We start from the raw sequence: 22,372 nt of genomic DNA, 5'->3' as shown, positions 1-22,372 counted from the left end.
TTTTTTACTTTTTATTTTTATTTGCATTTTTATTTATTTGCTTTGTTCACAATTTGTATATAATTTTTTTTTTATAGGCGAAACAGATGAGCACAATGAATGTTTCCGGGTTTGAGAAAATTTGTTTTGCAACTTTGTTTGCACATTTCCATGTGACGTTGTATTTTTCAATGAAAATCTGTTCACTCTTCCACAAATGTTTGTCGAAATGCTAATTCTAATTACCCATTCATCTTTAATCATTTTTTATTGACAGAACATACCACAAAATTAAGTTTGTTTTGAAGTTTTCCACAGCTAAGGGATTAGTTTCGAAAGGCACGTATCAACAATGATTTAATATATTTTAAAAAAAATCTTATAAAAAAATTATTTAAAATAACATTAAATAAAAAAATCAACATAAAGATATATACATAACATTAAGTTGAACAAATTTAAATAGATATTTTAATTCATCCTAATGCATGGCCAATGGAAATACATGAATTAACCAATTATAAAAAATTATTTAAAAAATGAAAAATATATAAATAATAAATAAATAAAGTGACAAAAAACTTGGAGCTTGAGCATTGAAAGTTTGTGTAGCCTTGGCTACTTGTGAAAAAACACATGGTCATCGTTTCTAATTTAAAAGGCACGAGTTCCAAGCCTGGCACTTACAGTCCAACAAATTATATACAGACTATAAACTAATTAAATAGAAAATCGAATATTTCCTAAAATCACTGATGATGACTACTTGACAATACTTGAAATAGTGTTGTATGATTAGCCAAATTACAATAAATTAATCAAATTTTTGTTGTTGCTTATTCATCACTGTTCGAACCCTTCATAAATAAATAATTCTAATGCACGACCAATGGATTAGTTTCTAGAGACATGTATGAACAATTATTTAAAATATTAAGAATAATAAAAAGAAATAAAAAATATATGCATATCCTCAAGTTGAAGAACTTGATATATAATCCGCATATACCGAACATTAGTTTTTAGTTCTTAGTTTTTAGATTAGTTTCAATAGGCATGTATTTGCAATAATTCAAAATATTAAAGAACTCTTGAAAAAAAAATATAAATAAAGTTAAAAAATATTTAAAATTATAAAAAAATTGTAAAGATAAATAAAAGATATATGCAAATCCCTAAGTTCAACAAATTTAATTAGATATATAAATTCATCCTAACGCGCGACCAATGGATTAGTTTCGATGAATTAGCAAAAATAAAAAATTTAAAAAATAAAAAATTTAAAAAAAAAAAATAAACAAATAAAAGATATGTATATATCCTTTAGTTCAACAAATGAAATTATATATTTAAATTATTTTTCTTTTTACGTTTTAAATTTAATTAAAAATTTTAATTCATCCATACTGTACTGGAATTTCAAACAACTTAAAAAAGCCACCCACTAAATAAATTGGCCGCATGTGACCGATCGTTAAAGAATATAAATGCAACAAATATTAAGCCTCATGATCCCAAGATATTAAATAAAACGACATTTAATTGAAATCAAAATAAAAAAATACAACAGATTAAAATTAAATATTCAAAGAATACACTAAAGAATAAATGAAGGCATATTCAAACATACCCAGTGGGAAATCTAATAAGAGCTAATACAATATATAGTAAAAAAATATACATATTCACATTATAATGTAATTTACCATTTTAAAGCATTTTTAATGGAAGTATCTTACAAAAACTAATAAAATATATAGTTATTAAAATAGCACATATTGTATACTATATTTATTAAAACAAATATTCGATGACTACTTTGTTTCCAGATATGACCCTAAAGCGTAACTACCTAGGATCATGTAAATTACTATTTTATAACGTTAATATGATATGTGTTTTCAAATGCGTTTTCATTACATGACAAGAATGCGAATATGACTACCCGTTTTCATTACACTGACAATATTTGACATTGAAAATGACTTAGTGAAAACAAGGCATTACGTTCTTCCCGAATCGTAGTCCTAACTTAAGTTTTAAAACCGACTTAAGTACAAAATCAATTAAATCAGCTCAGTTCATGACTTAAGCATTACCTCAGTCAGTATTGAGACTTAATTTACGACTGTGAAATGGGCACTTATTTTTAAAAAGGTTTGAGTACAATAGACTACAATCATTTAACCGATTTTTTGTCATAAAAATGCTGTAATATGGTTAATCACATGATGTATGTGGTCACGCTTCAGGGACGAAAGTACTCATCGAATACTTGCTTCTATAAATATAGTACAATATGTTCTATTTTTTTTTAATGACTTTATATCATATTAACTAAAGAGACATGCGATATAATAGTAGATATTAAAATAATAAGATCGCAGAGTAATTAAAAAGATAGAATAGTTTATAAAAATTTTGAATGTAGTCTCGGCATTAATTTATTATTATAATGCTTTAAAAAGTGTATGTTAATATGTGATATATGTTGCATTGACAAGAATTGTAAATTAAAAATGATTCTGACTGTATAATAAAACGTAGAGACTTTGTCTTTTATGTCACTATTCTAAATCTATAATAAACATTACATTTAAAAAAGAAGGTATTACATTTAAAAAAAGTTTCAATAGATATTTTTAGAGCTTTGTATATGTATGCTTATACATAAATTTATATTCAATAAGGGGCTCCTAATACGCTTCCAATATGGAAGTGCAGCTTCTAATATGAAAAAGTTAATTATAGCGCCTAAATGATATTGTATTGACCAGACTCTAAAACTACCCAGTTAATAATACATAACAAAATATTACTATCCCGGAAAACGGTAATTTTCTTTTACATCGATATGAGGAGAATCTAATACAAGAATCCAATAAGCTTTTAATGGCTAGTACTAGTTATATTAACAAGATTTTTTTGAAAAGATATATTTTTTGCATCGATATGAGGAGAATCTAATAAAAAAATCCAATAAGCTTTCAGTGGCTAGTACGAGTTATATTAATAAAATTATTTTCAAACGATATTTAAATATTTTAGTATTATTTTTAATTACTGTCTTCTAACATATGTATGTATAGTTGAAAGGAACATTCCTATGCGTTATTGGTATATTTACAAAATAATAATAAAGTACAAAAATTTAATATTTTATAGTTTGGTAAAGTAACTAATACATAACACATAAAGTAAGAGAAATGTTAGAAATTTCAGACCACTTAATCAAAGTATCTTTTTATTGTTTTTTACTTTTTCGACACAGTATAAAAAATGCAATGAGAAACGCCCTCAGTAATAATTTTGAACTCAATATCAATTCAAAACAATTGTAAATTTTTCGAAATTTTTTATAGTGTATACAAAGTTCAATGATTGATATAGGGTCTGGAAATCATTTTATAAAAACAAAAATTAAATTGCGAACACAAAAAAAAAAAAATAACTACGAATTCTTTGTTTACACCAATATTCGCAAAACGACACGAACTTTGGTATATAATATACTCGGACATCAACAAGAAAGACGTTTTACCAAAAACAGACCTTTGTACCTGAAACCGGTGAGTTTCTCTTCTGTTTACAAAGTACGGGTAAATAAACACATTAATCTCCACATACATTTCTTTATAGAGTTGAAGAATCTTCTCGTTGATTCTTCGCTCTTCACAGAATGTTGCTTGTTTAAACTGGTGTTTGTCAAATTAGGAAAGCAAAAACAGTGATAAATTCAAAGCAAAAAAAAAAAAAATAATTTAAAAATGTAACTTACAATAATTATTTAAATATAAAAAAAGAAAGTAATGAAAATATAAAGAAAAAAGTTTTAGCTACAAATTTTTAAAAAAAAATGTTCCAACATTTGAATTTTTTTTATTTAATTATATATAATGAAATAAAATAATTATATTTTCTTTTTGGTTTTTTTTTTTAGTTATATCAATATAAAAAATTTAAATATTTAAATACGATTTTGCTATTTGTTATTTAAAGATCCATAAACATATTGTATAAATGGGACAATGCTAATAGTAGAGTCAATAATTTTAAGTTATATATTTTGATTTGTAATATAATTTTTCTAATCTTGAGATGATGATAATTAATGTACATATCATTTAACCTAACTCAAAATAAAAATATGATTTCATATTTATAAAGATTCTTTTTTTATTTATTGAAAATTTTGTTATATAATATTTAATTGAAAGAATTTTTGTAGTCACATCGAATGACCTCCAATTTTAAAGACTTTTCTATAAATAAAATTGAAACAGTTTTCAGTTCTTAATATCGGAAATATTTTTCTCTGAAAAAACTTTTACATTTATTTATTGACAAGCAATAAAACAGTATATAAAATTAAAAAACAGAAAGCACAAAAATTGGCAAAACCAACAAAAGTGCTACCTAACAGCACTTAAATTAAGCAGGACAAATTAACCCTTCCCCACCTTTTACCACCACTCAACCACATCCTAACCCATGTAATCATCTTATTAATCAACTCTTTGTTTTCAATAGAGAGATATTTCGAACAGTATTAAATCACAACAATAATAATAATAATATATAATGTTTTCAATAGAGAAGTATTTTAAACAGTATTAAATCACAACAGTAATTTTTTTTTTATTTTGTTAATTAATAGAATAAAATACATAAAATTATTATTAAAAATTTTATTTTAACCCTGTTTACTGTAGATTATTTAACACTTACATTGTTTATAAATAACACTTACTAATTTTTGTAAAATTCATATATTTTTAAAAAAATATGTATTATACAAATATTTCAATCTGCTTTGTGTCTATTATTAATTGATTGTCTTTCATTGATAGTCTACAAATTGCTAATTGTCTATTTAGACAAATAATTATTACAATAAAATTATTATGATAAATTATAGAGTTATCGTAAACTTTCTATAGGTATTAGTATAATTTTCTAATACCTTATTCCTTACATAATTTTCTTATATATATTTCTTATATTTTATTTTTCTTATATAATGAATGCTTTCATTTAATAATATTTTTAAGTATTATGGCTAATTTGAGACTAATTTTTTATTTATTCTATATTATTAAGTTTAATAATGTTCGCCTTTGTAAAATTTATCTATGTATAGATATATGCCATCACTATTTTTTCTATAATCGATTTTTCTTTTAAATCGTAATGTCTTTTATCTTACTTTCAAAAGTTAAATTTTTTAATTAATAGATAAATAAGTATAAAGGTCGTATATACATAAAAGTTTATTAATCCTATTCATAAAAATTAAGAAAAAAAAACACTATAATTGTTTCCATTTAAGTACATAAATTAAGAAGATATTAAAAAATATGGTTATATCCATATATATTAAGAAGATCAATTTGACTAAATTACTATTTCCACTTAATTATATAAATTAAGCGGGTATAAAAAATATGGTGCAATTATTAATAAAAAATATAATTGTTTATTTATATATCATTTATATATCTTACACATTTTTTTAATTAGTTTAATAATTTTCGAAACCAGTGTGCAAAACTTTACACACACGTAAGCTAAAGAGTAAGCTGAAGAGTAAGATAAAGCGTAAGAGACAGCGTATATACTTGCATTAGGAATAATTCAATAGCAAAAGAAGTACAGCGCACTTGTGAATGTGTAAATTATTATAAATTATTTTTTTTTAATTATAAAAAGATATATTCTTAAAAGCAATATAAATTGACACGTGTAAATGCATCATCCCCCAAATCCGAACCACAACCTAACTCAAACTATTTTTCTACTGTAGGTAATGACGTTATTTCATATGACAAGAGTGGGTACATAATATGCGCCTTACTTAATAAACTTACCGAAATCCAAAAATTGTTTTATTGAAAGCGGCGACGGATTGTATTGAGAGTAACAATCGAGCATTTTCGATATGCTCGAGAGGCGCACTGGAAACAACCGCATTGTGCTTGCTGTTTGTTTGCTGTCGTGGTTCTTAATTATCCGATCAAAACTGTTTGTTGTTTGTGGTTTGTTGTACGTGTGAGGCTGATGAATTGTTTAAATGCTTTATACTTTGTTGCTATTATTACTTTATTTGCAGCTAACTCAATTTATTTATCGTGTTCTCTCTACTTCTGCATCAACAGCTATATTAATATATGGTACCTTGTATTTTGTTTAAATAGTTGCAGTTTGTTTTTTGTTGTAGAATATATGAGCGTAAAATTTTTAGTTGAAACAATTGTAACAAAGTAATTTTGTATTAAAATACAGACATCTGTTGTAGTTGCGACAATGTATGGAAAAAATTATTTACTAAATTAAAGTTCGTGCAATGACTCTTCAAGTACTACAAATCCAATTTATGCAATGTCACAATGTCAGTAGCTCTACAATGTTGTGCTCTACTCATAACCCACAATATCCTTCAATATCCTCATAAGTGACTAGTGTGTCCAGCATGTGTTATTCATTAAACGTTTGCTTACGTGCTGTTTTTTCGTAGAATTGAAAAAAAAATGTTGCATGCGATATATTTTTTTTGTCCTGGGCGATTTCTTGTCGGTTATATGAAATAATTTAGTTGCGTATAAATTTAAGGCTGAACCTTGCTCTGAATTTGATTAGAATTTTGTTGATATCAGCGATTTAATAATAAACAATAAGCTCTTTGTTGTAGATTTATTTAAGTAATTTAGTTCAATTATCAAATTAACAAACAATTTACATTAACACAAAAATAAAACACGTTAAAAACGCAAGCACGATTTAATATTATGTAGACATTATTAAATGTTGGTGCGACAAGTGTAACCCCCGTACACCGTCAAATATAAAGATTTTATAACTTGAAGCTTTAGTTCACTTTTTTCACCGTCGACTTTACCGATACCAAATCCCCGTGTGTTATGCTGCAAAAGTTCTGCTCTATTTTGGCGCTACCCCGACACAATCAAATGATTTTATATTATTTTCAATTTTACTTTATATCTTGCTTCGCCTTTTTTACATATCAGCTGTGATTGACATTTTGATGATGAAGCTATGTTTATACAAAGTTTTGAATTTTCGTGCGTGTAAGAATTTCAAAAACTTTCATTGAATTACGAAGTGAGGAGACATTGTGAAATTATTATAAGTTCTACACGTTTTATTAAAAATATTAATAGATTTAGTGTATTACAACGACGTTTATTTAGTGTATCGTGTATTTAAACTAAAAAGGTGAGTGAATTAGTCATTCTTTTCGATATACGTATGTATACCATATAAAAATTTATAACATAATATTTATATATTTTACTTAAAAAAATATTAAACAAAATTTTTACATATATTATTATAATATATAATACAAACAATTTATGATTTTAATAGATAATAATATATATAAAATAAAACTATTTTATTATTTGTGTCTAAAGTTGTATGTGCAACAATGGCGGACATAATTGGCGCCAAAGGCGTTGAAATGCAAAATTAAAAGAAATAATGCATAAGAACAAACAATTATATAATAAAACTGTTCTATCTCTGGAGCAAGACCCTTATGTAGGTTTGAAGTAGTTTATGTAGGTTGGAGTGGTGGTCTTGTGCTCGAAGCACACTTTAGTTCAAATAATGACCCTTTGTAGTACCACAGGATTAGTGTTAGTACATACGCAGAATAGAGGTCAAGGAATGAGCAACGCAGGAAGGCACCAAGTAAAGATGCACCAACCTGAGAAGTCTCTAAAGTTGGCTAAGTCCCTAATTTTGCAAGATGACAGCTCGGGCTAGGTCAGTAAGAAGTGGACACCGAAGATATTAGATAGTCTTCTAGCTAAAAAATGGACACTGACACATGAGGTGGATTTGAAATAGTTATCATGTAAAATATCAATCTTTTTTAAGAATCTAAGATTGTCTAAACTGATATATCAGCAAATATGCTTATAATTTACATAATTAGCTAAGAAATGCTTAATTCCTAATTTCTCCTGCCAAATTTTTACAATGAGTATTGAAATGAATAGTCCTTCCTATACAACAGTGTCTTCCATAAACTTCTATAAGCATTGCAATATCCACACGGTACCTGTTAATGAATTCCTAAGATTTGGTTTTATATGACGATCAGGTCGACCGGAAAGTTACATATAATTTTACTATATTCGACTAATTATTAGCTATAAACGAAAAAAGAAAGAAATAGTCTTAACAATCTCTATGAAAATATAGACTGGCACCTTTAAGGATATATTTCCTTCAATGTTTCTATAAGTGGGAAGAGAATGCGTAGTGGGTTACTTTTTCTGCAGCTGCGTAGTAATAGCCAAAAGCAGAGTGAAATTTTTACGCAATTAAATATATTTACTGCTCTCAAAGAAGTGCCATGTGCTAAGTTTAAAAATATTCTGCGCTTTATTAGATTCTCGTAGTGGTTAATTAATTAACTTGTGTTAAGTTATTGTATGAGAATGGACTTGTATGGTCTGTGAGTGATTATGACTGACTGAGCTGTAAACTAACCTGACTTAAAGATTGTTTGAAACTTCATCCCAAATACGTCCTTAAATTATTCAAATTACTGAACCAATCAATTAAACTGACCACCACAGGTACTTAACCTAACCTTAGGATTACTTGACTCTTCATTCCAAATACGTGAAAATACCGGAGTCCCAAAAAATATATTTTATTTTAAATATATGATATTTAAATTATAAACTTACTCCTTGATTCTGTCACTGCTTCGATTTATTAAATACAATTTATCACATTGCGTGTTACGGTTTAATGTCAGACTTGGCTTTTTTAATTACACAAGGTGAGTTTCAAGGAAAACTAAACTCTGCGCTGGTAACTTCTAAGTTTACCATAATCTTTCAAGTAAACTTAAAGACTATAAAATGTCATTTTTTTTGGGATTGGGAGTTTACAGCTCTCTTTTAGGTAACATGTAAGAACTAGAATCTTAGAACTACATCTTTCGCGGTGGTTTATCCTAGATCCACGTTGATCTTTCAAAAAGTTGGTAATAATTAGAAATTTTTGTTTTATTAACGCTTTATCGATTTGATATTTAATACTAAACAAATGAATTGGTTGATCCGAGTTAAATATACATATACGTTTAATCAGTAATATTTTTTAATAATATCTTAACAAGATGGGTCTATTTGACATATATTGTCTATATAAGACTGCTAGTGACATTGATTCTCATACTCAGTTTATGCCAAGAAGCTATAATTAGGAATTTCTTAACGAGAGACATTCTATATTTTATATCAAAGATGTAATATTTTCTATTTGTTTGGAGCGTTTTCCAGTAAAGTCCCATTATTTTGCAGTACTTAAAGCCCAAATATTTGTTTTTCTAGTTCTAAAGTCTCTATTTAATATCGTATTTGAAACTCAAGACAGTCTTCTATTTTCCATACTTTGAAAAGTCTTACTACAAGAAATCCAGCTTGAAGTATCTGCTTAGGTATCTGATAATAATTATTTGGTTGCAACGTTTCTATAATACATATGCATTCCTCAGTACAAGTTCTACTGGAAGAAAAAAACCTTTTCCTATTAGAATTACTGCATTAGCAAACATTGATCCCAAGTGCATATTCCAATCGACGGGTGTAGTACTATTCTTATTCGAAGACAAAATGTAAAATCAAAAAACAAATCTAGTAAATGATATCGTAAGCTAGAGATCTATATAAGTAGTGAAAGTAGGAAAATATCGTCTGACCTCAATCACCTAGAAAGTCTTTTTGATTCCATGTTTCTTGTAATTTTGGAAAACTATCTAATGGACGCGAATATTTGACTGACATCTTAACTACAAATGCTCTGGAGTGAGACAAAGAATATCATGCCTATATACTTGAAACTACATTTATGGAGATAAGCCTGAACAGTGGTATGTGAGGAATTTTTAATTTTAAATATCAAAGATTTATAAAAGTGTTCTGCAATATTTATATCATTTGAATATAACATACTGATGTTATATTCAAATGAAATACACATTATATATAGAATGCTATTTTGTTTCTTTCTTTAAATCACTTTTAAGCATTATTTTATATGTATAATGACACCGAAGATTTTCTAATCATTTACTATATGCCTGGAAAAACATGCTAACACTCACCTCGTATTTTTTCAAAGACTCCATTCATTGCTTGGTTAATAAGATAAATCATTTTTTTTTAAATATAATTTTGGGAAGTCCATTGGGTTTCTTAGTTAGTAGAAGTAACCATATTTTTTCGATTCTGTTGATCGGTAAAACTTACTACTACACAAAATAAATTTAACATCTATAATTTTAATTTTTTTTTCTGTATATGTATACATCTATATATATTTTATTTGCATATATGTTATGAAAATAATTATGCCTTTATCACAATAAAGAAAATAATTAAATAAAATATGGATCATCTATTATGAAATGAATCCGTGATAAGTAAAATATTAAAAAATTTTTAATATGTATGTATTCGTCTGCCCAACATTAATGTTTTTGCTTTGATAACAATTGTAAAAATTTAGTTTCAAATTTATGAAACCATTGTAGTATAAATTGATCAGTGGGCTAAGGGTTTATTATAAATGGTTTAGATTTATTGTCTGCACTTAACACATACATTGAAAGAATACATACAAAATTTTATCAATTTATATGCTTACTAAATATACGGATAGTTACAGATATATAGGTTTTGTTTTATTAGTATTATTAAAATTAAGAACCACATTATTTGCCCTTGCACTTCTCCATTATATACCTTCGTACGCCTTCCTTTTACTCATTTTTTAAATGAGCTGAATTGGTTCTTCTTAATCCCTCACGCCGCAGCTTTTGTTTTAACTGTGCAGTCTTCAAATTAGACATCATTTGTGTAGAATTATACAGCCAAGCTCCCTACAGATATATTATATATTATTAAGAAATTTAATTTGATTTATGTATATGATACTCACAATAAGTAACATGCAGTTAAGTAGAATAGGTATTGAGAATACTGTCGAGATAAAAAGACCTTAAAAACAAAAGTAGAATTAATTTTGATTATTAGTATTATGAAATTGGTTTTATTAATTAAATATTATATATAAAAAAAATACTTATATATATATATAGAGTCAAACTTCCATAACTGGAAGTACCATTTTGCAAAGAAAAGGTTTGACTTATGGAGACTTCGAGTTAAAGAATTTTTTTGTAATTGTATGTAATTTGCTCTCTAAACCCTGTTGCACTCTATTTAGTTCGAGTTATAGAAAATTCGAGGTTTAGAAGTTCAAGTTATGGAAGTTTGAATGTATATGAATATATAGCTTAACTCAAATCAACTAACATATTTTGATTGGTCTATGCCTTTTTTGTTTTATATTTTGGTATTGTTATTTTGTTATATTTATTGAGAAGGGAATGCCTAGATCCGGCTGCTACTCGTACCTTTTCAACATTATGTTATCTTTCACTATGCTAGTTTTTGACCGTACCACGCACATAGTCCTATGACAATTTAATTTGAAACCAACTAATCTATATAACAGGGATGTAAACGATTTCTAAATTGATTCGGATTTAAAGCCAAAATCTGTAACTTTTAAATGTTAATAAACTGAATCATTTTTTTGAAATAAAACCAGTTTAAATATTTTCTAATTAGTTTTGATAACAGCGAACCAAACCACTTATGCGTAGGATAGCTGAAACCAATTCAAAAATTTATCTACCTTACAGCTCTGATACATAGCATTCTACCAAAAATTGTCTAGTTTACAACTCTGATATATAGTCTTCTACTCTATCTCAAAGAGGTTCCAGCAAACCTCTTTAATATCTTTTATATATTTTTTTTATAAAAACTGGTATATATTGCTTTATATTTTGAGAGTTAAGTACAATAGTCTAAATATGACAACAAATGGCTGGATGTAACTACCTGCCAAAAACATTTCTTGTAGATTGCATTCATTTTAATATTAATATTTGCCATTTTTAGTATAAAAATGATAAAGTTTAAATCAATATACGTATTAGTTATGTTAACCAATTTAAAGTTAAGTTATAATTTTAATATTAATAAGTTAATAATTAATTGTTATAACATATATTATTGAATTTTTATTAAAAGTTTTATGTGCATATAGTTAACCGCCTCTGTGAATATTGATTAATCGATTTTTAAGCATTTATATAAAATGTACCATGGATTTTGGACTGTTTTTAACTGATTAAATCATATTCTTTATTTCAATATAAATGTTTATTGTGGCAAGAGCCGCATACCACCTAATTATGTGCTTTAATATATAACAACGTCTACTGGCAGAATATAGTTTAATAATGCGTTTACACTAGACAAAACTTTTATGGTCGGATGAGGTAATTCGGATGAGGTAATGTCTTGTTGAAACTACCTTGACATATTTTTTATTTTACAATTACAAGTTTAACACAAACCTTATAATAACAAAAATATCTTGTATGTTTGCTTTTACATAAAGCAATCTATACATTAATAACCTTCATAAGCAATATATACATATATATATATATATATATATGTATATCAATAATAATAATATTAATTTCACATTACATATATGCAAATCGAAATGAATAATACTTAAATCTTATATCTAAATTTTTAATAAATATAATTTTTTATATTACCATTGCTGTCGAAATACTGTTGTTTAGAGAATAGACGCCAGTTTTGTGCAGCATATTCATTGATTGTTTCCGAAAAGTAAGCAGCAGACACTAAAATTAAAAAATAATTTAATTACCATAATTGTATCATAAAATACATTTTTATTTTTCACAACAAACTTACACAAAACTAAGAACAAAAATATTTGAAAATTAACATTATTACGTGTCCTGATGGCAACGGTAGTGGTTAATATGTGTAACAATATTAACCCAATAAGCCAAGGATCCTTCCAATCTATCTGCAAGTGACGAAAATAAAATTAAACATGCATTTAGAAAATTATATTAGTGTGTACACAAATTTAATTATTGCACTAGGACCGGATTGTTTATTTTACACACAAACACAATTACGTGTTTTAAGTACTTACGCTCATTAAAAATGTCCAGTAACCCGTAATTTCGTTAACCTCTATTAATTGTGGATTAACCATTTTTATTTATACACTTTCAAACGAATTTTTTATTATTAATTATTGATAAAAAAATACACTAAACTTTTTTCTTTTTGTCACTATGCAACACACAACAAAGACTTGACATTTAACGAACTCCGTCTTTTTAATGTTCTGTACACATTCATTTTCCTCATTGACATTTTCTTTTAAAATGTCAATTCATGAGACGAATCAAAAAAAAAAAAAAGGAAGTTTCTGTTTGCTACGTTTTTGTGTACAAAATAAATTTGTATTGAGCTATGTTCAATAGTTTAATAAGTCTTGTATACTTGTTTTTGAATAGGACGTGTTTTTTAGCCACCAATTCAAGTGTTTTTACTGATTAAAGTTGATGTGTACAATTAAAAAAAAAATAAAAAAAAAAAACTATAAGTTTTGGATATATTTTAACTTCTTCCTCTGCTTGTTTTATTTCAACAATATAAGTTGTACGTGGAAGAGCACTTTTAACCGTTACTCTGCACAAATTAATTAATACATATACAAATATGTTTAATTTTTATCAATGAAGCATATTACTATGTTCAGACAGTTAAATTTCCTTAATTTCATAAAAATTAAATTAAATAAATTTCGAAAGTGTTCATACTGCCCTAAATTAAATAAATCATATGTTTTTTGTTTATATATCGAATGCTAAAAATTGCATGTTGCAAACACCATTACTATCTGTGAAATTTTAAAAGTTAATTACTATAACTATAAAGGATGGCATTCAGTAGTTTTATTACTTGTAATAAAAGGGACATTTCAAAGAAATTATGCGTAAGATACATTTTAAGCGAAAGATAAAAACAGCTGACTTTTTAATAAAACTGAACATTTTTTGAACGTAGTACGAATTTTTAAATTTGAATATAGAGAAAAAACTGCAACTGTTATTAATTTAACTATAATGAAAAACAATAATACACATGCCTAAAATCCACTAAAGCTAATAAAACTACTAAATGTCATCCTTTATAATTATAATAATCAAATTTTAAAATTTTCCAGATATAATAAATGTATGGAGCATGTAAATTTAACGTTCTACGAAATTTAAGAAATTTGGCTGTCTGATTATAGTATTACAATTACTATATAACTAACTTGATTATATTAAATATTAAAATTAAAAATATTATCATGTATTTGTACTCTATTTGTATAAAATAATAATAAAATTGTTTTAGCAACCTAATATATATTTCAATTAAAAGAAAGTCATATATATGTAGTAAAAATTTAACAAATACTTTTTATATTTGAATTTTGTATGTGGACTCTGCCGAATTTCCCGGTCATGCGCAGTAAACTATTGGATTCCATTAGGTATATTCTGTCAATTTGTGGAAGAAGATTGCGATTGCGATGTGTCAAAGTAATTATTTTTGCAAATCAGGAAAGTTTTCTAAGAAGTTTCTTAACTATATTTAGAATTAAGGTTTTAAAAATACAAAATATAGTGAAAATAATTGAAGTAAAAATAATTTATATATTTTAATATAAAAATTTATGAAATATATTTTTATAGATTTAACAAATTAGGTGAATATTAAACACAAAGAAACAGACAACAAAGTGAAAAGAAAAAACTGTAAAAAAACTGAACAGTGAAAAAAATTGCATATTCGATTTTTATTTATTTTTTTTTTATTTAATTTATGTGAAAAATAATTTAACGGAAAGGCATTAAGTTATATTTGCAATTGCCAGTAAAAACGGTATCAACTATCGATATCAACTATTGTGCGACGCAATATAAAGTAGTCGACTGTGTGCTGCACTCATAGTCGTCAACTTAATTGCAGTAAAATATAAGAAGGCGCGCTATATCATGGCAGTTAAACAGAATCCTGAAGCAACTGAATCATCAGCTGCCAACGGTGGTGCAACCACATCTACCACATCAAATGTGATACAAGGTGAACAGAATAGAGGCAATAGTGATGCGAATATGGAGCACGGAGACATGCAGAAACCGCCATTGGATAATAGTTCGAATGATGTGTGCGACGGAAGTTCTCCAGAACTGACAAAACTCCTTAGTATTATAGAATGTATTGAATTGCGAAGGCAAAATGGCAGAGTTGGATTTGATATGATGCTCTTTTATCAAGCTATTATCAATGAACTAGCTCGTATAAATGTTACACGTAGTGTTGACTTGAAACGTTTTAAAGAGGATATTTTAAAGATAGGCGAATTCTTTGCTAATGCAAAGGAAAAGTTAGCTTATAGATTCTTCCTTAAAATTGTCTGCCAAATTATGACAAACGAAACGAATGGCCCACCACCATCTTGCGCCGTAGCTGTAATACTTCAACTCTTCAAGGATGAAAATGTATATGACACAGTTAATGAATTGCTTGACCAGTGTATATCCACTGATCAAATACGCAGAGCTGTAACTTGTTTGAGTAATTGGATGAGAGTCTGCAATTTTTGTGAGAACTTAAACCTATGGATTATAGCAATTATGAATGGACTTTACGAGCAAGGCAAGCACTCTTTGTTTGTGCTGGTTGCATTGGATACTATTGAAATGCATTTTCATTCATTAATTTTGCCTATGTTACGCCCCAAAGTTATGAAAATCCTGTTCCTTTTACTAGAGCCTCTTTATTGTACAGTTGATGTATTTCATAAGGTAAATAGTGTTATATTTTTGACTATTTCTATAATTTAATTTTGTAATATTTAATATTAGATTGTGCCAAAGTTTTCCATAGTTGCTAATAATCTTAAAAAACAAGTTAAGGACTTTCCAGACGTCTTAGATCTTCTTCAACGTTTAACAATCGCTGTCAGTATACTGATGTCACGTTTCAGTGGTTTCGATGAGCTTTACGCACCAATGGTATGATCCTTTTCCATATATTTCATATATTTTTCTTAATAATAATAAATAAATTTTTAAGAGAGTAACTGTAAAGGATTTAGTAACAACTTTTGGGTTTAAGGTTGATGAGGTGAAAACTGCAAAGATACGAAAAGACTTTCTGAAATATGTTCCCGCAAGAAATAATGCTAAAGTCGGTTTAGTCAATTTAGGAAACACATGTTATGTAAACAGTATTTTTCAAGCACTAGTACTCACTAAAGAGTAAGTATTATTTATACTATTTTTATTCTGTATTTTTTTAATAACCCATAATTTTGTAGTTTTTGCCGTGAAATTTTGCTCAGTAACAGCCAATCTCCAATAATAATAAAAATGCAGCAATTCTTAGTACTAATGCTATATTCAACACGTAACGAAATAAATCCAGTGCATTTACTAAATGCGGTACGACCACCAGGTTTCACTCCAGGCGTTCAGCAGGATAGTTCAGAATTTTTGAGCTATTTACTAGAAACTGTTCATCAACAGGAAATGGCTTATGAACAACTTAAAACTCATCAACTAATGCGTCGTATTGAAGATGAACCTTTATCTAGTTATGGAGCACATGGAGGTATGTTTTTAAAAGAAAATATTTTAATTAAATCAATATATTAAATAAATTGTTATTAACAGATTCTCCAAGTAACAGTGCACAACTGTTTATGTCAATTGTTGACAAAACATTTACGGGAAAGATAGCTACAACATATACATGCTTAACTTGCAGAGGCAAAAACTCGTCGGTTGATACATTTAGGGACTTGCAGCTATCTTTCCCTGACATGAATAGTGATAGCAATGTCAACTACTTTGTACAGGATTTGCTTGATTTCTTTTGCAACACCGAGAAACTTTACGGAGATAATCAGTATTTCTGCAGTCTTTGCAAGAAGCATTCAGACGGAGAACGTTCCATTAAGTTCATTAGTGCTCCCAAAAACTTAATATTAACAATCAAACACTTCAAATACGATCAAAACTATCACATGCGCACCAAGTTACAAAACAAAGTTTCCCCCGATGAGAAAGTAAGTTGTTAAAAAACTGTTATTATCTATATAATAGTATATTATTTTATTATTTAAAATTATGTTTTTAAAAAGTGTATGTCAGTATTATATAAAAATAATAATGTGAAAGGTTTAAGTCTCTAATTCTTAAATATAAAAGTTGTAATGTTGTTGTAACCCGCTGGGATCTGCTTGTAAAATCTCTTTGGTGTGGTGGTAAACGACACCTGGTCGTCGTAGTTGGCGGGTGGATCCGAGACGTATATCCGGTCGTTCTTGAAATCTAAACGTTGTAATAAGCTAGTCCATTTATGTAAAAATAGTGTCAGGGTCAATCTAATAGTAGTCATAAATAAAAACATTAAATATTTTATTTAATTATATATTAAAATTGTCGCTCAAATAGTTTAAAGAGGTGTGTCTGTTTTTATTTAAATAGCCTCAAAATTAGTATTCTGTTTTCAATTAATTAAAATAATATTAAAAGAATTTTTAACTAAAACATCCCCCCTTCTTCTGCGGGATTTCTACCCCCGGGACCGTTTTCGTATTACTTCAGAGAGGATCCCTTATAAGTTACCCATCCATACCATATGCTTCTCGTAAAACCTGCGTCCAGACTCTCACTCCTGATCCTAATTGGAAAGTCATAAGATTGCACTTCGTTTAAGATTAGTTTGCGTCAATGTCTTTCTTCTTTTTCCTAAGCACATTTCCGATGAATTGTATGATGTTATTCCTATTTTCTACTCGTTCTGTCATTTTTTTACGATATTCTCGACTGTGAAGTGACCTATATATTCTGCAAGAAGTGTTCTTTCTCCATGCCATCTGTCGCAGTTGAAGAAAGTATGCTCAGCAATGTCCTCGACGGATTCGCAGTATATACAGTTAGGCTGCTCTACTTTTTGTATTCTGTACAGATACTTTCGGAAATATCCATGACCAGATAGGAACTATTTGACATAATACTCAATCTCGCTCTAAATTCTGTTGCACTCTATTTAATTTAAGTTATAGATTATTCAAATTATGGAACCTTGACTGTATATATATTAATATTATATATATAAAATAACAATATTACATTATGTATAATATATTATTATATTGTATATAATATATTTTAATATTATATATATATTATACATATAAAATAATAATATAGTATTATGTATATTATGGTATAATATGTATATAATATATTGTTTTACATATATATAATATATATACTATGTTGTATATAATATATAATATTGCTTGTAATATGTTAAATATAATATATGCTTAATATATAATATGATAAAAATAATATGATAAAATATTCTATAATATATAAGAATATATTATATATAATATAATAATATTAAATACATTATATTATTAATATTATATTACATTATATTATATAATTTATATATATTACATTATATTATTATAATAAATTTGTGTATCACACAAATAAAAACAATTTTTTTTTTAGATTTCTATCAAAATGTTCCGGGGAGATAAGCGTAACGAAGTCGTCTCCATACATTACGATCTCTATACAAGTATTGTACACTCTGGTGTTAGTGTTGATTCTGGTCATTATTATGCCTATGGATCAGATTTTGTTAATAATTGGTATAAGTTCAATGACAGCATTGTGACAAAAAGTAACTTAAAAGATTTGCATGAACTTTCACCACCAAATACACCCTATATACTATTTTATAAAATGAGTGCAACCTCCGTGAAGAGTATCAATTCTGACGAGTTAACAAAGCTTACCAAAGTTGATGTACCTGCTCCACCGAAAATGAATGAACTGCCACGCCATTTACGTGATTTCGTAAATCAGGATAACTATTTGTACTTGGATGAATTTGACAACGATCCATTCAAAGCAACGGCTTTCAATAATTATAAAATTCACACCGACAGAGAAGAGGAGGAGGAGGAAGATACGGAAGAGGATGAAAAAAAAACTGAAATTTTTTCCAACTCAGCTGCAGATAATTTAAAGAAATTTTTAAACGATAATCATGAAGATGATGATGATGATGAGCAGCCACCTACTAGTTGTGGTACAAATGCCTTAAAAAACAACATGAATCTTTTCATATTCTAAGCTACAGTTATTTTCACATACTAACCAACAACAATGAATTCGTGAAATATAAAGTAAAAACAATTACAAAATTTTTTTAAATATTTAATATATATATATATGTATATAAATATATATATTTAAATAGTGTTCTGAACAGCAAATTGTAAATGTGTCCATATGTAACGTTTTTATATAGTGAGTACGCGTGATGTGCTTGGGTGTGTTTGGCAACATCAAATATAGTTCTAGTTCCATTGGCAACTTAGCTTATGCGATGAGATGCCGATCAATTAAATACTTAACATAAAGTTCAAATTTATTAATTTCATACATAAATTATTATATTTTTAATATAAAAGTTAAATAATTTCATTGTTAATTTATATGTTTATAAATTTTTAAATATCGAAGTAACGCATATGTAAAGCAGCTTAATTGAATGAATTTATTTATAATATATATTTTAGGTTTTAATTAATATAATTAAACATATCGCTAGTTCACAGATTTCTGAACAAAAATAATATAAATAATTTTATTTAAAGAACATACAACTAAACATCTAAATAAACAATTGTCTATATAAATTTAACAGCTAATAAATGAATGGACCTAACACCAAACATATGTATGTAATTATTGTAGATTCTTTAAATTTTTATATTTATTTTAAATCGTTTTTAATATGTATATTTATAATATAATAGTATACTTTACTGGTATAAAAATGTGAAAGAAGCTATTTGTAAAGGAAATTATTTATTATGTACAGACTTAATATATATATATATATTTCTATGTGTGTATATATATTAAGTAATATATAATAGCTAGAATATTTAATGTTACAAAAGAACCTTTTAATTTTATTTATTGCATTGCAATAAAATTGCAATGCAAAAGTTAATTTGATACAATGCTTTAACAATTAAAACTAAAGAAAAGTAAAATGAATTTCTCAAATAGAACTTAGTTTAAAAATATAATTTGCAATCAACAAAACAAAAAAAAATAAGTTATTATTTTTTTACATATTAAAATTTAATTTAAAGCATTTCAAAAAAACAAATAAAAAGAATAAATCTTATATAAATCATTTATAATGTGTAAAATATGAAACAAAAAACTATTCTTCAATATACAAAAAAAAATTTGCGGACAGTTGAAATGCACAAAGACTGGTTAAAATATAAAATTAATTTGGTTAAAAATAAATCATAAAAATGTAAAAACAAAAATGCAATGCTAGAAATATAAAATAATTTACTTCAAAAGCAAAAAAAAAAAAATAAATGTGAATTATATATAAAAAATCAGTAAACACTTTTTAAAATTGGATTCAATTTAACTAAAAACCAAAACAAAGTAATAATAAAATATTCTTTATATGTGAACTATACACCACATTCTGTAAAAAATTCTACAACATAAGTATCCTTATAATAATCCTATATATATTACATATATTAATTTATCAAAGTAATTAATATAAATAGAAACATTAAAAATGTGAAAAAACTTAATTAATTTATAAATAAAATTTAGAACTAAGTTCCATTACAATATCACAAATATAAAGCTATTTGCTAATCTTTTTCTTCTTCTTTATTTGCCAATTCGATTTCGAATATTGGTGGTGATCATTTAACATAAAACTATATTGTTTAAATTAGCTTTTCCTCATCACATAATTTATTTAATCTCATAAATATCTACCGCTTTTACAGACTTTGAGTTCTATAAAATATAAATTTTAAAAATAATTTTAATAATTCAATTAAAAAACATTATTAAAATTATTTTTTCAAAAATAATTTTGAACTTATACATAGATATAGGTATGATATGATATAGATAAATTTGGTTTTTCACAAATTTAGTTAGTTAGTTAGTCTTTTAAGAGAAATAAAAATAAGTTGTTATTTTTTCGTCTCAACGAAGATGATATTAATTTTTCATTTAACTTCCAAACTATTATTTTTTATAGATACATACTTACTAGTTCTGGAATTAAAGATTCACTTAAAGCAGACTTTTAAATGTAATGACAAATACAGAACAACATATAAGTCAAACTTCCATAAATCGAACTTCTATAACTTGAACTAAAAATAGTGCAACAACGTTTTAGAGAGCTAATAACATACAATTCTGCTTTCATAATTCAAACTTCTAAAACTCGAATTTTTCTAAAACTCGAATAAAAATATTGTCACGAGTCAATTAAAACTTTTGTTCCATATTCAATATTTAAAAATATCGATCAAAACATTCCCATATCTGGAGGAATATTAGAAAAGAAGGCAGTGAAATTTGCGAAACTGTTTGGTGATGATAATTTTAAGGCAAGCACTGGTTGGCTTGATAAATGGAAGTAAATATACTGAACAAGCCATTTACTGATAAAAAATAAATAAAATCCCAAACCCTTATTTTTGAATATTTTACCTTACTATAACTACTGTGCTGTATTTGATTTCAAATAAATAAATATCTTACAATGTAATTCTAATTTCTTTCAAAAATAAAAAAAAATTCCTAACTCGAAGTGTCCATAAGTCAAACCTTTCCTTTGCGAAATAGTACTTGAAGTTATGGAAGTTTCACTGTATATATGATGATATAATATGAAAGTTTCAAATATTCCATAATTATAGATAGTAAGTTTTAAAATAAAATGTTTGTATTGGCACGTAATCTCGAAAATGTTAATCTATTTATACATATTAACCCAATATAATACCTGTTTAATTGTATACCATTAATTTGGTGTTGTTGTTGTAATCCTCGATGATCTAACAATCGGATAACATGGAAAATTAAGAGTTGAGATGTGGGTAGATGATGGTAGCATGTGAGGCGATTGTTTATGAGTAAGAATGCCGTTATTGTTTCGTTTTTAGGAAAGATTGTTCTTAAACTAAAAAAAAGGCAGGTCTTATACAAAATATTTTGCATGCTCAAGATCCCTACCCTCCTTTGCTTCACTTATATGTGTTAGAACTCAGCTCCACATAATATTTGTAAACTTACTTTGATCGTTACAACAATGCAGTTTACCATTAAAGAATGCAACCCAGTGCATATAGGAACTGTCAGTTCATGTATCAGCTGGTTATCATTCATGCTTTCCTTTTCCAATTAAGATCCGATACGAGCAAAGCGGTTGTTGCGACTAAGAGTAAGTAAAATAGTTAATTTAAGTATAAATAATGAATAAGTTTTTAAAGC

The 22,372-nt window shown here is 26.6% G+C and overlaps 3 protein-coding genes across 4 annotated transcripts in view; 1 reads left to right on the top strand and 2 right to left on the bottom strand.

Annotated features, from left to right (window-relative positions):
* The window catches only part of LOC119684387 (pyruvate dehydrogenase (acetyl-transferring) kinase, mitochondrial), a 30,456-nt gene extending 23,792 nt beyond the window's left edge, over window positions 1-6,664 (bottom strand). For both annotated transcript variants that reach the window (XM_038098422.1, XM_038098423.1), the window contains exon 1: window positions 5,847-6,664. In XM_038098422.1, coding sequence (XP_037954350.1) covers window positions 5,847-5,949 — 103 coding nt within the window. In that variant the 5' untranslated portion in view covers window positions 5,950-6,664. The remainder of the gene's footprint in view (window positions 1-5,846) is intronic.
* Window positions 6,665-10,362: 3,698 nt separating this feature from the next.
* LOC119684388 (transmembrane protein 18-like) lies at window positions 10,363-13,321 on the bottom strand. The gene is made up of 5 exons (XM_038098424.1): window positions 13,081-13,321; window positions 12,831-12,948; window positions 12,668-12,757; window positions 10,963-11,021; window positions 10,363-10,903 (listed from the first exon to the last, which is right to left on the bottom strand). The coding sequence occupies exons 1-5, from the start codon at window positions 13,141-13,143 to the stop codon at window positions 10,784-10,786; spliced, it is 450 nt and encodes a 149-aa protein (XP_037954352.1). The 5' UTR covers window positions 13,144-13,321; the 3' UTR covers window positions 10,363-10,783.
* Window positions 13,322-14,768: 1,447 nt separating this feature from the next.
* On the top strand, window positions 14,769-19,558 carry LOC119684386 (ubiquitin carboxyl-terminal hydrolase 38-like). Its single transcript, XM_038098420.1, has 6 exons — window positions 14,769-15,799; window positions 15,860-16,009; window positions 16,071-16,255; window positions 16,315-16,607; window positions 16,670-17,064; window positions 18,530-19,558. Exons 1-6 carry the CDS (start codon window positions 14,987-14,989, stop codon window positions 19,157-19,159), a joined length of 2,466 nt encoding a protein of 821 aa, XP_037954348.1. The 5' UTR covers window positions 14,769-14,986; the 3' UTR covers window positions 19,160-19,558.
* Window positions 19,559-22,372: the final 2,814 nt, after the last annotated feature.

Source organism: Teleopsis dalmanni, chromosome 2 (genome assembly GCF_002237135.1).
Source record: "Teleopsis dalmanni isolate 2A chromosome 2, ASM223713v2, whole genome shotgun sequence".
Lineage (NCBI taxonomy): Eukaryota > Metazoa > Arthropoda > Insecta > Diptera > Diopsidae > Teleopsis > Teleopsis dalmanni.
The sequence above is the reverse complement of the archived record's forward strand: the minus strand, read 5'-3'. Positions and strand labels throughout refer to the sequence as shown.

Coding starts and splice junctions, on each gene's coding strand:
- LOC119684388 (XM_038098424.1), bottom strand. CDS start 13,143: ATGGTTAATCCACAATTAATAGAGGTTAACGAAATTACGGGTTACTGG. Junction 12,758..12,830: donor ATTTTTGTTCTTAGTTTTGT/GTAAGTTTGTTG, acceptor TTTTAATTTTAG/TGTCTGCTGCTTACTTTTCG. Junction 11,022..12,667: donor ACAGTATTTCGACAGCAATG/GTAATATAAAAA, acceptor TTTGTTTTTAAG/GTCTTTTTATCTCGACAGTA.
- LOC119684386 (XM_038098420.1), top strand. CDS start 14,987: ATGGCAGTTAAACAGAATCCTGAAGCAACTGAATCATCAGCTGCCAAC. Junction 16,256..16,314: donor GCACTAGTACTCACTAAAGA/GTAAGTATTATT, acceptor ATAATTTTGTAG/TTTTTGCCGTGAAATTTTGC. Junction 16,608..16,669: donor TAGTTATGGAGCACATGGAG/GTATGTTTTTAA, acceptor TGTTATTAACAG/ATTCTCCAAGTAACAGTGCA.